Source organism: Scyliorhinus torazame, chromosome 3, assembly GCF_047496885.1.
Source record: "Scyliorhinus torazame isolate Kashiwa2021f chromosome 3, sScyTor2.1, whole genome shotgun sequence".
NCBI classification, from domain to species: Eukaryota; Metazoa; Chordata; class Chondrichthyes; order Carcharhiniformes; family Scyliorhinidae; genus Scyliorhinus; species Scyliorhinus torazame.
In genome coordinates, this window is record NC_092709.1 from 300,691,463 (window position 1) to 300,708,135 (window position 16,673).

The window sequence follows — 16,673 nt, forward strand, 5'->3', positions numbered from 1 at the left end:
CTCTATTGTTCTTAAGATTTTGCCCGTGGCACGGCAGGATAACTTTTCTTGCACTACAATATCTCCTTAATACTGTCACCCTTCCTCCTCCATCTCTACTGAATCCTGTCCTGTATATTTAGTGCCCAGTCGTCTCCTCTTTTTATTTGAGCCACTTCCATTTTAGTCCAGTTAATATACAAAATAAATTGACGAGACATGAGAAGTACTGGTGTAAATTTACAGTTGCAAATTGACCCTATTACTGTATACAATGTGAGGTGGCATTTTGATCACTTCAGCAATATCTTGATGGCTTGGATGACATCTGTCTCATTTTAATAGAGACACCACCACCTGGCTACATCAGTGAAGATGGGGAGACGAGTGATCAACAAATGAACCAAAATATGGATACAGGTGAGCTATTTTTCTTGAAGGGCATGTGGTATATTGGTGAATTTACATTGAATTTTAGAACTTCTAATCCATTTGCACCTGAACACTGTTTTAGCACTTGACAGGAAGCTAGAGATTATAATTTACTGTTGGTTAACTTAAAACGGACATCAGAAAATATTTGACCACTTCAATAACTTGTGCTTTGAAAGCAAGATTAGTTACCTGCTCCATGAAATGATGTTGATGTTTGCTAACTTAAAAATGATGTGAGAAATTGTACGACTGGAAAGTGAAGGAACTTCAACCTTTGACTAAGTGTAATTTATTACATATTTAGAGTGAGAATTTTTCTTGGCTAACTTCAGAATGAATGCAAAAGAAGAGTTTATGAGGACAATTTAGCTGAAAATCCATAAATGCAATCTAATGAATAGTGAAGTAATTCTTTAACTTGTATTTCATTTTATGACAAAGTCACTTATTTCTTTCATTTTTAGGGTCTCCTGCCGAAATGTCACCAAGTACCTTGTCGCCAGTTAATCATAGCTTGGGTAAGAAGATATTATTTAATAAAGCTTTGTATTAAAAACATTCGATGGGGTGGCACGATAGCACAGTGGTTAGCATTGTTGCTTCACAGCGCCAGGATCCCAGGTTCGATTCCCAGCTTGAGTCACTGGGGCGGGCTTCTCCGACCTCCCGCCGGGTGGGAGAATCGCCGGGGGTTGGCGTGAATCCCGCCCCCGCCGTCCTCTTAATTCTCCCGCCCCCCAAAAATTGCCCCGGCGTGAGTCGTGCCACCCGCCTCGGAGAATGGCGGGGACCGGCGTGACTCAATGGGCCCTGGGGCTGACCGAATTCTCCGGCCCGCGATAGGCCGAAGTCCTGCCCGTTCTTTGCCAGACCTGCCGGCGTAAATTAGAGTAGGTCCCTTACCGGCGGTACCTGGTGGCGCGGCGGGCTCCGGGGTCGCGGGGGATCTTGCCCCGGGAGGTGCCCCCACGGTGGACTGGCCCGCAGTCGGGGCCCACCGATCCGTGGGTGGGCCTGTGCCGTGGGGGCACTCTATTGTTCCGCACCGGAGGCTGTACCGGTCCGCCATTCCCGGTGCGGAAGCCGCTCCCTCTGCACATGCACGGGGATGACACCACGCGCTGGCACTCCCGCGCATGCGCCAACTCGCGCCAGCCGGCGGACGCCCTTCGGCGACGGCTGGCGTGCGCCAAGCCCCTTTCCCGCCAGCCGGCAGGGTGCAAACCACTGCGGGGCGGGCCTAGCCCCTGAAGGTGCGGAGGATTCCACATCTTTGGGGTGGCCCGACACTGGAGTAGTTCACGCCACTCCGTCCCGCCGGGGCACCTTGCCCCGCCGGGTAGGGGAGAATCCCGCCCACTATCTGTGCAGAGTATGCACATTCTCCCTGTGTCTGCATGGGTTTCCTCTGGGTGCCCCGGTTTCCTCCCAAAAGTGCAGAAAGATGTGTTTGTTAGGTGAATTGGACATTCTAAATTCTCCCTCCGTGTACCCGAACAGGTGCCGGAATGTGGCGACTAGGGAATTTTCACAGTAACTTCATTGCAGTGTTAATGTAAGCCTACTTGTGACAATAAAGAGTATATATTATATTAAAAGGGTTAATGATTTTTCTTGGTCTTTTTACTCATTCTTGGGAAGGAACATTGCTGTCAAGACCAGCACTTATTGCCCATTTCTAATTGTCCTCAGAGGTGGAACCTCTGTTGCCCATGTTGTGACCTTGTGAAAATGTACAGCATGTGAAGAATTAATGTTATGTTCAGCCTAGCCACTAGAGGGAGCTAAGGAATAGTACTATAAATTGCACTGGCTCTTCAGCTAAGGGGAGGAGTTCAGACTGGAGTTGATGAAGATAAGATTCATAGTGTATTGCAGAGTTAGTTAAGATATGATAGTTATAATTAGTAGATAGAGATAGTGTGAGTGAGTGTAGTTTAATTCTTACATGTATGTTTGCTATTCAGAATAAGTGTAGAACTCAAATTTAGTAGTGTTAATAAAATTAGTTTAGTTCTTCAAAAGAGCTTTGTGTATCTTTGTGATCACTATGCCTTCTATCCTGGAAATCCCTCTCAAAGATTACCACACACGTGGTGTAAGTACCTCCAGAGTGCTGTTAAGGGAGGGAGTTTGAGGATATTGACCGAGTGACACTAAAGGAATAATAATGATATAAGTTATAATAATAATAATCGCTTATTGTCACAGGTAGGCTTCAATGAAGTTACTGTGGAAAAACCCGAATCGCCACATTCCGGCACCTGTTCGGGGAGGCCGATACGGGAATTGAACCCAGGCTGCTGGCCTTGTTCTGCATTACAAGCCAGCTGTTTAGCCCACTGTGCTGAAGTTCTTTCCAAGTCAAGATGGTGAAATTTGGGCAACAATTGCAAATGGTGGTGTTCCCATGGATCTGCTGTCCATGATTTCTCTGGCTGGTAGAAGTTGTGTATGGAAGGTGTGGTCGAAGGAGCCTTGGTGAGTTGTACTGCATCTTGTAGATGATGCACTGCTGTTGCTGTGTGTGCGTTGATGGTAGAGGAGTGAATGTTTAAGGTGGTAGACGGGTGCAAATTGACCATCTGCTTTTTCTTGAATGGTGTTGAGCGTCTCGAGTTGTTGAAGCTGCACTAGTCCCAGCTAAGTGGAGAGTGTTCAATCTCACTCTTGACTTGTAGATGGTTGATAGTCTGACGAATCAGGAGTTGATTTACTTGCTGTAGAAATTCCCAGCTCTCTTTTTTTTTCAGCCACAGATTTACATGGCTGATCTTGTTCAGTTTCTTGTCAACGGTAATCCTCAGGATGTTGATAATGGGTCTTCTGTGATGATAATGCTGTTGAATGTCAAGGGGAAATACTTAGGTTCTCTTATTGGCAATGGTCATTACCTAGCAGTTATGTGGTACAGATGTTAAGTGCTATGTATCAGTCCATGCCTAAATGTTGCCCCGGTCTTACTGCATGTGGGCACACCTTCCTTCAGTATCTGAGAAGTAGCAAATGGTATTGAATACTGTGCAATCATCAGTATACATCCCACTTTTGACCTAATGATGGAGGAAAAGTCATTGATACAGCTGAAGAGAGTTGGGCCTAGGATACTACTCTGAGGAACTCCTGCAGCAATCTCCTGCGGCTTAGATGATTGGCTCCAACAATTACAACCATCATTCTTTTGTGCTGCATATGATTCCAGCCAGTGGAGAATTATCCTCTGATTGCAATATTTCAAAAATTCATTTATGCGATGTGGGCATCGCTGGTTAGGCCAGCATTTATTGCCCATCCCTAATTGCCCTTCAGAACGTGGTGATGAGTTGCCTTCTTGAATCACTGCAGTCCTTCGGGTGTAGGTATGCCCACTATGCTGTTAGGAAGGGAGTTCCAGGATGTTGCCTCAGCGACAGTGAAGGAACAGCGATATATTTCCAAGTCGGGGTGGTGAGTGACTTGGAGAGGAACCTCTAGGTGGTGGTGTTCCCAGGTATCTGCTGCTCTTGTCCTTCTAGATGGTTGTGGGTTTGGAAGGTGTTGTCTAAGGAACCTTGGTGAGTTACTGCAGTGCATCTTGTAGATGGTACACAAGGCTGCCACTGTTCGTCGCCTTATTGTCACAAGTAGGCTTCAATGAAGTTACTGTGAAAAGCCCCTAGTCGCCACATTCCGGCGCCTGTTTGGGGAGGCTGTTACGGGAATGTTTGGAAGGGGGAGCAATCAAGCGGGCTGCTTTGTCCTGGATGGTGTCAAACTTCTTGAGTGTTGTTCCTATTGAAATTCATTTTGCTGGGCTTTTTGATGCCACATTGATCAAATGCTAACTTGTTATCAAGAGTGGTCACTCACTTCACCAGAGGTTAAAAACGATGCACATCTCGATCATGTTGTGAATACTTGGGTTGTAATCTTTCTGTCATGAAAGTGAATGACCAGTGAAAATGAGAGATTGATTAGATTTAAACGCCACAAAATATTCTTTGGCATGAAAGGTCATCCAAAATGAAAACAAATTTATTTTCAATAAATGTAAGATCTCTAAATGTCCATTTGCAACAGAGATTTTGGTTTAAAACAAATTCAATATATTGCATCTCAGCTGTATAATGTCTTTGAACTCCGAGTAAACTCTTGCTTCTGTACCATTCTGTAGTCATGCCAACTGTGGCGGTGTCATCTGGCTGTAGAAGATTGAAAGTTGTAGATGGTTTAAGGAAAAGAACTGTCCGGCTATAATTTAGCCTAAGGAGAACTTCAGAGCGTAAATTGATGTGTATGGACTTGTACCCACTGATCTCTTGGTAGGCAAGGGAATTTTAGAATATAATTTAAAGAAGAAATTATGAAATATCTAAATGAACAGAAAATAATTAAAAGTCACCAACACACAATTCAAAGGACGAAAGCTTTGACAAAGAGTCATCGGACTCAAAACGTTAGCTCTTTTCTCTCCCTACAGATGCTGCCAGACCTGCTGAGATTTCCCAGCATTTTCTCTTTCGATTCAAACGACAATTTAGTAGAAATATAGTATATGCATTGAATGTGGATTTTAGACAAACTCGTGCCTAAAATTCAATTAGGAATATATTTACAGATAGGCAAATGGGGCAAGTGTAAAAATAGTTTCCCCATTTCAGACTTTTTTTTGTTATGATCCCAGCTGACATAACCAACCGGGATGATCCCAGAATGGAATCCTGGCTCAAAAGACCGTGGGCAGGATTCTCCATTGCCCAAAATCGGGAACGGCGATCAGGCGGAGAATAGCTCCCAATGCCGAAATTGTGACAGGCGCCAGTTTGACACTGGGTCATGATGCTCCGTCCCTCCAAATCGTCAAAACAATATTTATCAGACTCTACTATTGTACTTTTTAAAAAAAATTAGTGTACCCAATTATATATTTTTTCCAATTAAGGGGCAATTTAACGTGGCCAATCCACCTAACCTGCACATCTTTGGGTTGTGGGGGTGAAACCCACGCAAACATGGGGAGAATGTGCAAACTCCACATTACTATCGTACTTTAATTAAACTCTGATCAAACTCTTCAGTAAACGGTCTGAAATCTACACTAGCTATCTACGTCTCTGACACGCGCTTCTGAAGATTCATTGTATCCTATCCACAGGTCTCTATCACTGTATTTGAACTGTTTGTCTGAAAAGACTAGAATGCCCGTTCAATAAGGCTGGGACAGGCTGTTTCTTGGTCTTTGCTTATCCTGAAACATCAGCCAACCCTCAGTCATCGATTTGGGTTTCCCCTCTCGCCTCGGGCTGGTTCTGGTCTTTGGTTCGTCTCATCGGGTTGGTCTTCTGGGTCTGGTCAGTCTGATGGTCCTTGCCACGAGACACACTGAGCTGGAAATGCTTGGCTGCCAGTCAATGGTGCTCTGTAGATGCTATTTAAGAAGGTACAAAAAACACTGTGCTGGGGCTCCAGGTTGCCTTTTTTATCCCCCCCCCAAGCCCTTTTCAAAAAATCTGTGGCCTGTGTCCAATGCCAGCATCAGGCAGGGGCAGGAAGATCCAATGAGCTGACGACTTTCCATATTTGGAGGGCACAGAGCATGGTTTTAACTGTCAAGTGCTGTCCTTGTCATATTATGCCTCTGGCCTCCTGAGCTGGGTGCCACCAAGTCTGCATAGAAATCTAACAAAGCAGGTTCACAGGAGGTGTAAACAATAGTTCGTTCTGAAACAACGTAGCTGTTAGCACCGGGCCAGGAAGTCCCAGGCAGGAATGTTCCCTTCCAGTCGGGGAATACTTCAGCAGTCAAGGGCATTCAGCCTCTGATCTTCGAGTAAGCATTCTCCAAGGCAGCCTTCTGGACGTGCGACAACGCAGAATCGCCCTGCAGAAACTTATAACCAAGTTCCGCACACGAGTACAGCCTCAACCGGGAATTCATGTCACATTACATTCACCCCCCACCATCTGGCCTGGACTTGCAAAATCCTACCAACTGTCCTGGCTTGAGATAATTCACACCTCTTTAACCTGGGATTACCCCTCTCTGGATCTGTAAAGTAAGAAGTTTTACAACACCAGGTTAAAGTCCAACAGGTTTGTTTCGATGTCACTAGCTTTCGGAGCACTGCTCCTTCCTCAGGTGAATCAAGAGGAACATACCTCTTCATTCACCTGAGGAAGGAGCAGCGCTCCGAAAGCTAGTGACATCGAAACAAATCTGTTGGACTTTAACCTGGTGTTGTAAAACTTCTTACTGTGCTCACCCCAGTCCAACGCCGGCATCTCCACATCATGGATCTGTAAAGACATAACTACTTGCAAATGCTCGCATTCAAAGTATCGTCTTACATCTTTAACTTTGTCTGTCTATATATATGTTTCTGGAACCTACCTCTTCATTCACCTGAGGAAGGAGCAGTGCTCCGAAAGCTAGTGATTTGAAACAAACCTGGTGGACTTTAACCTGGTGTTGTAAGACTTCTTACTAGAAAGAGTGCAGAAAAGATTTACAAGGATGCTACCAGGACTTGCTGGTCTGAGATATAAGGAGAGGCTGGGTATTTTTTCCCTGGAGCGTAGGAGACTTGGGGGTGATCTGAGAGATGGCTATAAAATAATGAGGAGCATAGATAAGGTAGATAGTCGACCTCTTTTCCCAAAGGTAGAGGAGTCTAGAACTAGACGGCATAGGTTTAAGGTGAGAGGGGGAGATGCAAAAGAGACCAGAGGGGAAACTTCTTCACACAGGGCGGTGAGCAACTGGAACGGGTTGCCAGGGGCAGAGGCGGATACGATTTTGTCTTTTAAAAAGCAGTTGGACAGTTACATGGGCAGGGCCTGTTTCCATGCTGTAAACATCTATCACTCTATGGACTGAAGAGCTGAACTCCAGAGCTGCGATGAGAGTGACTGCCCTTGACATCAAAGCAGCATTTGGCCGAATGTGGAATAAATGAAGGAGCCCTTGGCAGAATTTAAGTAAGTGGGAATCAGGGAAAAACTCTCCACTGATTGGAGTTGTACAAAGCACAAAGGTAGATGGTTATGGGTGTTGGAGGTCAATCATCTAGGTCCAAGGATATCACTGCAGGTGTTCCTCTGGATACGTACGAACAAGGAGCAGGAGTAGGTTATTCAACCCCTTGAACCTCCTTCACCATTCAGTAAGATGGCTGATCTGATATTAACCTCCATCTGCATTCCGCCTATCCCAATAACCTATCACCCACTTTCCTACCAAGAATCTATCCACCTCTGCCTTAAAAATATTCAGACGCTGCTTCCGCAACCTTTTCAGGAAGGGAAGTCCAAAGGTTCAGAATAAAAGTTGCCTTATCTCCATTTTAAATGGGTGACCCCTTATTTTTAAACGTTGACCCCTAGTTCCAGATTCTCCCACAGGAAGAAATATCCTCTCCCCTTCCACCCTGTCAAGACCCCTCAGGAGCTTATGTTTTAATCAAGTCGCCTCTTACTATTCTGAACTCCAGCAGAAACGAGCCTAGACTGCCTACCTTTCCTCATCGGACGATAAGTAGTATCAAGGTCCCAATTACATTCAGTTGTTTTATCAATTGCCTTCCCTCCATCAAAAGGTCAGAACTGGGGATGCATGCTGGTGTGTTCAGCCCCATTTTTGACTCCTCATGTACTGAAGCAGTCTGTGTCCGTCCACTGCCAAGACCTAGGCAACATTCAGGCTAGGAATGCTGTGTGACATAAATATTACTTGCCGCTATGACCATCTCCAACAAAAGAGAATCTATCCATGTCCCCATGACGGTCAATGGCATGGTGGCACAATGGTTAGCTGCCTCACAACGCCAGGAATCCGGGTTCAATTCCGGCTTTGGGTGACTGTCTGGAGTTTGCACTCTCTCCCCGTGTCTGCGTGGGTTTCCTCCAGGTCCTCCAGTTTCCTCCCATAGTCCAAAGATGTGCAGGTTAGGTGGATTGGCCATGCTAAATTGTCCGTTAGTCCAAAAAAAGGTTAGGTGGGGTTACTGGATGGGGTTGTGGGCCTAGGTTGGGTGCTCTTTTTAAGGGTCGGTGCACACTCAATGGGCTTAATGGCCTCTTGCACTGTAGGTATTCTATGATGTGGACTAGTAATCCAGGGTAATACTCTGGAGTCCTGGGTTCAAATCACACCGTGGTAGATGGTGAAATTTGAATTCAATAAAAAGAAATCTGGAATTAAAAGTCTAATGATGGCCATTTAAGTCTAATACATGACCATTAAATCATTGCCAGATTGTTGTAAAAACACATCTGGTTCACTAATGTCCTTCAGGGAAGGAAGTCTGACTCCAGATCCACACAATGATGCGGGTGATTCTAAACTTGCCCCCACGCACCACACAGAAATGGCCTAGTAAGTCACTCAGTTCAAGGGCAATTAGGGATGGACAACAAATGCTGGCCCAGCCAGCGATGCCCACATCCCAAGAATGAATTGGGGGGGGGGGGGAATCGCTGAATCCCCTATCAAAATCCTGGGTTTCCATTGACTAGAAATTACTAACCCCACCCCCCCCCCGCCTGTAAATATTGTGGCTCGGGGTATCTTGCTTCCTCTCCCTTTTCTCTCCTCCTCTTCCCCCACCCCACCAACAGGGGTATGATGGAATACTCTCCGCTTGCCTGGATGAGTGCAGCCCCGCCAACACTTGCAGCGTGACTCCATTCAGGACAAAGTATCCCCCTTGTTTGGCACTCCATCCACTAACTTAAGCATTCATTTCCTCCATCACGGACACATAGTGGGAGCATTGTGTAACATCTACAAGGTGGACTGTACCGACTCGCCAAGTCTCCTTTGATGGCATCTACTAAACCCACGACTTCTACCATCTAGAACAGTGTTTTTCAAGCTTTTTCCGAGGACCCATTTTTACCAACCAGCCGAACTTCGCGATCCACGCCGGCCGACCTTCGCGACCCACCATTTTCTCTTGCCTTGTTTGCTGCTGACAAAATGGAGGAAACTCAATCGCGCCCAAAGCACGTGATGTCAATGTTCGGGGGCATGACATGCTCTCTGCCTCCCTTCAGGCAGGAAGATTGCATCGAATTTTTGAAAAACCTTCTGCGTCTCCGATTGCACAGATTCGCGGGCAACAGCCGCAGCAGCCAGCATTTTCTTTCCAAGTTCAGGGGAGGTTTTTATTTGATTAAAATTTTACAGGAAGAAAATGCAGAAACTGAAAATGTTTTCATCCTCTAGAAATTGGAGGTTCACCACATTTCACCTAAACATTACAATTAAAAATGTAAAAAAATAAAAGACACTTTTAAAAATCAATTAATTGATGAAGCTTCCAAATACGACCTGCAGGCACTTTGTTTTGGAATGTTTAAAAATCAAGATTAAAAAAGTTGGCATCTCTTGGTTGAAGTTACAGCTGCAGTGAAACCATTGTTGGATCACTCGCCATTCTTGGAGTAAGAGACTTCCACTTCATCAGCATCAAAGTTCAGAAAGCAACCAATCACATCATTATCCCCAAATTTTTTGCATCCGGCTTTTAACAATGCCGGCTGCGAACGGCCTTCAAAAATGCTGCGACCAGATTTTAAAAAATGCGGCCCCACTGCACATGCGTGCCCGCTCATCGGTGCGCATGCGCAAAACTCTGCGAATGCGCACCCATGAGCAGGCACGCATGTGCAGTGCGGCCGCATTTTTTAATATGTTCGTTGCCATTTTGAAGGCCGCTTGCAGCCGGCATTATTAAAAGCTGGCTGTTGCGCGATCGGGAGCGCTGCAACGGATGGCTCCGTGACCCCCACCCGCAGGTCGCCCCCTGACTTTGACAATGCCTGATCTAGGACAAGGGTAGTAGATGCATGGGAAAACCACCATCTGCAAATTCCCCTCCAAGCTACATGTCACCCTGACTCTGAACTATTGGTGTTCCTTCACTGTTGCTGGTCAGTGTATCTACACCACATGGACTGCGAGAAAATGGCTCACCACGACCACCTCTAGGGCAATTAGGGATGGGCAGCAAATGCTGGTTTAGCCAGCGACGTCCACACTCTGTGAAATAAGAAAAAGCTGAGTACTGAGTGCAGTCGTAGTCCCATTTGCTTACATAATGGCGATTCAACTTTGAAATTCTTTGGGGCATTTGAGAGACAAGAGGTTTGACATAAATATAAACCGTATCCTACCAATCTCTTTAGAGTGTTAGATATCTACTTGCTGTTACTGAATCCTTAGTTGTTTGTATTCTACCTGTTCGATTAGTAAACTTGCTTCAGTATTGTTTATCCATGGAAATAATGGACTAAAATTTAGATCTTATAAGAGGTCCATGGTTGATTTTACATGACGCCTCATCCTTGAAGTACCAATATATTGACACAAAATTATTTGCCTCGTCTGTTTCAGATCTACAACCTGTAACCTATTCCGAGCCAGCGTTCTGGTGTTCAATAGCATACTATGAGTTAAACCAGAGAGTTGGTGAAACCTTTCATGCATCTCAGCCTTCACTAACTGTGGATGGATTTACAGATCCATCAAATTCTGAAAGATTCTGTTTGGGTTTGCTGTCTAATGTCAACAGAAATGCAACAGTTGAGATGACAAGGCGACACATTGGTAAGTGTGTATGTATTTTAATGCATTTGCTGTCAGCATATGTACCCTATTTTCTGTTGAGAAGATAACAACTGAATGGCTTGATAGGCCATTTCAGAAGATAGTTACTATTCAATTGCTGTGGGTCAGGAGCAACATGGGCCAGATGAGGATAATAGATTTATTTCCCTAAAGGATATTAATGAATTAGAAGGGTTTTTATGACAGTCCAATGGCTTCATGGACACCATTACCAATGTTAAGCTTTTCATACCAAACTTTGCATAATTGACCTGCTATGTTCAGGAAAATTCCTGAAAACCACTTTGACCTTGCTACCTCATGTGACCTTGGCTGCCCCCATCATGTTTCCTCTTTGCCCACATCTAGCAAAACTCTTAATTAATTGTTTTCAAAATCCCAATCAGGCATTTTGCCCTCGGTTTCTGCAGCCACCAATGTGATCAACACATCGTCATTTCCACTTTTGATACACCAATCCATGTTAAAACTGTTACTTGGTTGTTCCCCTTGATGCAGCTCTCATCTCTGCATCAAGTACAAGGGATGCAGACTTGAAGGATATGGTGAACACTGATTTAGCTATTCACAGACACATCTGGTTGGACCGCATAAAACATTATCATGTCCTGTTTTCATTGCCAAAACTGTTCATTACTCCAGGATTATCTTGAAATACAAAGATAAACCACGATTATTTTCTCGACTACAGACTTCTTAAACCCCACCCCCCTCCCCTGTGTCCCTTAAACTCGTTGGGGGTTGAAGGTGAGGAACGCATAGGCTTCTTTGTCACTAAGATTGAGATAATTTGATCAGCTGTTTCTGCCACTTTTCCTTTCCCGAGCCTACATAAAGCTGAACGAGATGTCTGATATTTCCTTCGGAGTCTTCATCCTTATCCTTGAACTTGCATTTTTCTCAGATACAGAAGTAGGATACTTTGGAGGCTGAATATCTGAAATAAAAACAAAATGAACTGATAGAAGGTTATCTCTACCTAAAAGGTTAACTTTGCTTCTTTCCACAGATGCTGCTTGACCTGCTGAGTATTTTCAACATTTCCAGTTTTTATTTCACACCTTTGCATAGCCTCTCCTTTTCTCCCCCGATGTGCTCTCTAAATTTATCCTGTCGGAGCATGCAGGTACAGCAAGCACCTAGGAAAGCAAATTGCATGTTGGCCTTTATTGTCAGGCGTTTGGAGTAAATTGGGAATATATTCTCCAGAGTTTAGAAAAATATGGTAACATCATTGAAGCAGAAGATTCTGAAGGGCTTGACACTGAGTTTGGGGAATTTAAAACATGGGCACACAATCTCAGGATAGGGGGTTGATCATTTAGGACAGGTTAGGAGAAATTACTTCACTCAAAGGAGGGTTGTGGGTGTTCTGTCGTTGAATACATTGAAGGCTGGGATACACAGATTTTTTGGTGTCTCAGGATCAAGGGATATGGGAAGAGGATGGGAAAGTGCTGTTTGATTCAGTCAACCAATTGTTGCGATGTACAGCCTGGTATTGCACCAGCACTGAAATTCATAAATGTTTTTTCTTAATTGTGTTGTCTTTTTAGACTGATGGCAGCATCCTGTTAGTGGAAAATACCACAATGTGAAATGGCATCCTTAACCATGCCAAACCCAAAACAAAACTTCTATTTGATGTGATTCCACAATCAGGCTGTACTTTCTGAACAATCCCAAGTGTGCTAATAGCTACACTAACAACCATTTTTCAAAAATAAATATTTTTATTAATGTTTTCATTTTATAAAACACTTAAACAAAACTGTACAAGCAAAATACCATTTACAAACCCTAACATTTGAAAGAAAAAAAACACAAGCCCCCCATAACCCCCGAATCATTTACTGTGGCCAATTCACAGTTCACAATATTGCAGTGTTAATGTAAGCCTACTTGTGACAATAAAGATTATTATAATTATAAAGATTATAATAATTCCTAAAGACCGAAGACAAAGGTCACCATCCCCACCCCTAATATGAAACAAAACAAAGGCAATCCCTTATTCCCCGTCAGATTCCCGCCCCACCCCAAACAAACAAACAAGCTAGGCTCACTGAACCTTGTCCAAACAGGTCCAACAAGCTGCAACAGTAACCTCCCACCCAGGGTATATGCCCAAAGGTCAAGAAGAAAGGTACTCCCCAGGCCACCGAAGAGCAACCAAAACCCATGGGAATATATGGCCCCCTGGAGGAGTTTAATACCTTTACAATACTTAAAAGATTATAATACTTGGAGATTATAAAGAGCTAGGATTCAAATTTAAAAAACAGGTCCTCAAGGGTCATAATCTCCGAATTACTGCCCGAGCCACATGCAAATTGGCATAGGGAGGCAAGAATAAGGGAAGTTAACACGTGGCTGAAAGAGTGGTGTGGAAAAGAGGGGTTCCTTTTCATGGGACACTGGCATCAGTTTTGGGACAGGGGGGACCTATAACGTTGGGATGGTCTCTACCTGAACCGAGCTGGGATCAGTGTTCTGGTGAAAAGAGTAAATAGGGTGGTCAATAGGACTTTAAACTAGAGATTGGAGGGGAAGGGAAAGTCAGGGAACCAAGAGGTGAAGTAATCAGTGGGAAGCGTAGCTGCTTAGGAATACAAAAAAGCACAAAAAGACAGAACTCAGGAGAGGTTACGATAGTCCCCATCCCACAAAATATGACAGTGTATGGAAAGGCTCAGTAAACCAAGGTCCACCACACTAAGAAAACAAAAAGGGACGGTCAATAGTGAATTAAAGGTGCTATATTTAAATGCGCGCAGTGTACGGAACAAGGTAGATGAGCTTGTGGCCCAGATTGTGACTGGCAGGTATGATGTGGTAGGCATCATAGAGACGTGGTTGCAGGGGGTTCAGGACTGGCATTTAAACATCCAGGGATTCACAACCTATCGAAAAGACAGAGAGGGGGAGGGGTTGCCTTGTTAATTAGGAATGAAATTAAATCAATAGCACTAAACGACATAGGGTCAGATGATGTGGAGTCTGTGTGGGTAGAGTTGAGGAACCACAAAGGCAAAAAACCATAATGGGAGTTATGTACAGGCCTTCTAACAGTGGTCAGGACCAGGGGCACAAAATGCACCACGAAATAGAAAGTGCATGTCAGAAAGGCAAGGTCACAGTGATCATGGGGGAGTTCAATATGCAGGTGGACTGGGTAAATAATGCTGCCAGTGGACCCAAGGAAAGGGAATTCATTGAATGTTTACAGGAGGGCTTTTTGGAACAGCTTGTGATGGAGCCCACAAGGGGACAGGCCATTCTAGACTTAGTGTTATGTAATGAGCCAGACTTGATTAAAGATCTTAAAGTAAGGGAACACTTAGGAGGCAGTGATCATAATATGGTCGAATTCAATCTCCAATTTGAAAGAAAGAAGGTAGAATCAGATGTAAAGGTGTTACAGTTAAATAAAGGTAACTACAGGGGCATGAGGGAGGAACTGACGAAAACCGACTGGGAAAGAGTAGAACAGCAATGGCAGGAGTTTCTGGGAGTAATTGAGGACACAGTACAGAGGTTCATCCCAAAGAAAAGAAAGGTTATCAGAGGGGGAATTAGGCAGCCATGGCTGACAAAGGAAGTTAGGGAATGCATCAAAGCAAAAGAGAAAGCCTATAATGTGGCAGAGTAGTGGGAAGTCAGAAGATTGGGAAGGCTACAAAAACAAACCGAGGATAACAAAGAGAGAAATAAGGAAAGAGAGGATCAATTATGAAGGTAGGCTAGCCAGTAACATTAGGAATGATAGTAAAAGTTTATTTTATACATTAAAAACAAACGGGAGGCAAAAGTAGACAATGGGCCGCTCCAAATTGATGCTGGTAATCTGGTGATGGGAGACGAGGAAATAGCTGAGGAACTAAATAAGTTCTTTGCGTCAGTCTTCACAGTAGAAGACATGAGTAATATCCCAACAATTCAGGAGAGTCAGGGGGCAGAGTTGAATATGGTAGCCATCACAAAGGAGAACGTGCTAGAGAAACTAAGAGGTCTAAAAATTGATAAATCTCCGGGCCCAGATGGGCTCCATCCTAGAGTTCTAAAGGAGATAGCTGAAGAAATAGTGGAGGCGTTAGTTATGATCTTTCAAAAGTCACTGGAGTCAGGGAAAGTCCCAGAGGATTGGAAAATCGCTGTTGTAACCCCCCCTGTTCAAGAAGGGAACAAGGAAAAAGATAGAAAATTATAGGCCAATTAGCCTAACCTCGGTTGTTGGCAAGATTCTAGAATCCATTGTTAAGAATGAGATTTCTAAATTCTTGGAAGTGCAGGGTCGGATTAGGATAAGTCAGCATGGATTTAGTAAGGGGAGGTCGTGCCTGACAAACCTGTTGGAGTTCTTTGAAGAGATAACAAATAGGTTAGTCCAAGGAGAGCCAATGGATGTTATCTATCTTGACTTCCAAAAGGCCTTTGATAAGGTGCCTCACGGGAGACTGCTGAGTAAAATAAGGGCCCATGGTATTCGAGGCAAGGTACTAACATGGATTGACGATTGGCTGTCAGGCAGAAGGCAGAGAGTTGGGATAAAAGGTTCTTTTTCGGAATGGCAACCGGTGACGAGTGGTGTCCCGCAGGGTTCAGTGTTGGGGCCACAGCTGTTCTCTTTATATATTAACGATCTAGATGACGGGACTGGGGGCATTCTGGCTAAGTTTGCCGATGATACAAAGATAGGTGGAGGGGCAGGTAGTATGGAGGAGGTGGGGAGGCTGCAGAAAGATTTAGACAGTTTAGGAGAGTGGTCCAAGAAATGGCTGATGAAATTCAACGTGGGCAAGTGCGAGGTCTTGCACTTTGGAAAAAAGAATAGAGGCATGGACTATTTTCTAAACGGTGACAAAATTCATATTGCTGAAGTGCAAAGGGACTTGGGAGTCCTAGTCCAGGATTCTCTAAAGGTAAACTTGCAGGTTGAGTCCGTAATTAAGAAAGCAAATGCAATGTTGTCATTCATCTCAAGATGCTTGGAATATAAAAGCAGGGATGTACTTCTGAAGCTTTATAAAGCATTAGTTAGGCCCCATTTAGAATACTATGAGCAATTTTGGGCCCCACACCTCAGGGAAGGACATACTGGCACTGGAGCGGGTCCAGCGGAGATTCACACGGATGATCCCAGGAATGGTAGGCCTAACATACGATGAACGTCTGAGGATCCTGGGATTATATTCATTGGAGTTTAGGAGGTTGAGGGGAGATCTAATAGAAACTTACAAGATAATGAATGGCTTAGATAGGGTGGATGTAGGGAAGTTGTTTCCATTAGCAGGGGAGACTAGGACCCGGGGGCACAGCCTTAGAATAAAAGGGAGTCACTTTAGAACAGAGATGAGGAGAAATTTCTTCAGCCAGAGAGTGGTGGGTCTGTGGAATTCATTGCCACAGAGGGCGGTGGAGGCCGGGATGTTGAGTGTCTTTAAGACAGAAGTTGATAAATTCTTGATTTCTCGAGGAATTAAGGGCTATGGAGAGAGAGCGGGTAAATGGAGTTGAAATCAGCCATGATTGAATGATGGAGTGGACTCGATGGGCCGAATGGCCTGACTTCCGCTCCTATGTCTTATGGTCTTAAACTCCCTCAAGGAACCATATATTCCCCATACTGTTTCCTGACCACTACTGCTCC

At 44.4% G+C, this 16,673-nt stretch overlaps 1 protein-coding gene across 2 annotated transcripts in view; it reads left to right on the forward strand.

The window, feature by feature from the left end:
* Positions 1 to 16,673, forward strand: part of smad2 (SMAD family member 2) — a 160,359-nt gene that overhangs the window by 128,072 nt on the left and 15,614 nt on the right. For both annotated transcript variants that reach the window (XM_072497449.1, XM_072497450.1), the window contains 3 exons: positions 325 to 399; positions 879 to 932; positions 10,790 to 11,002. In XM_072497449.1, coding sequence (XP_072353550.1) covers positions 325 to 399; positions 879 to 932; positions 10,790 to 11,002 — 342 coding nt within the window. The remainder of the gene's footprint in view (positions 1 to 324; positions 400 to 878; positions 933 to 10,789; positions 11,003 to 16,673) is intronic.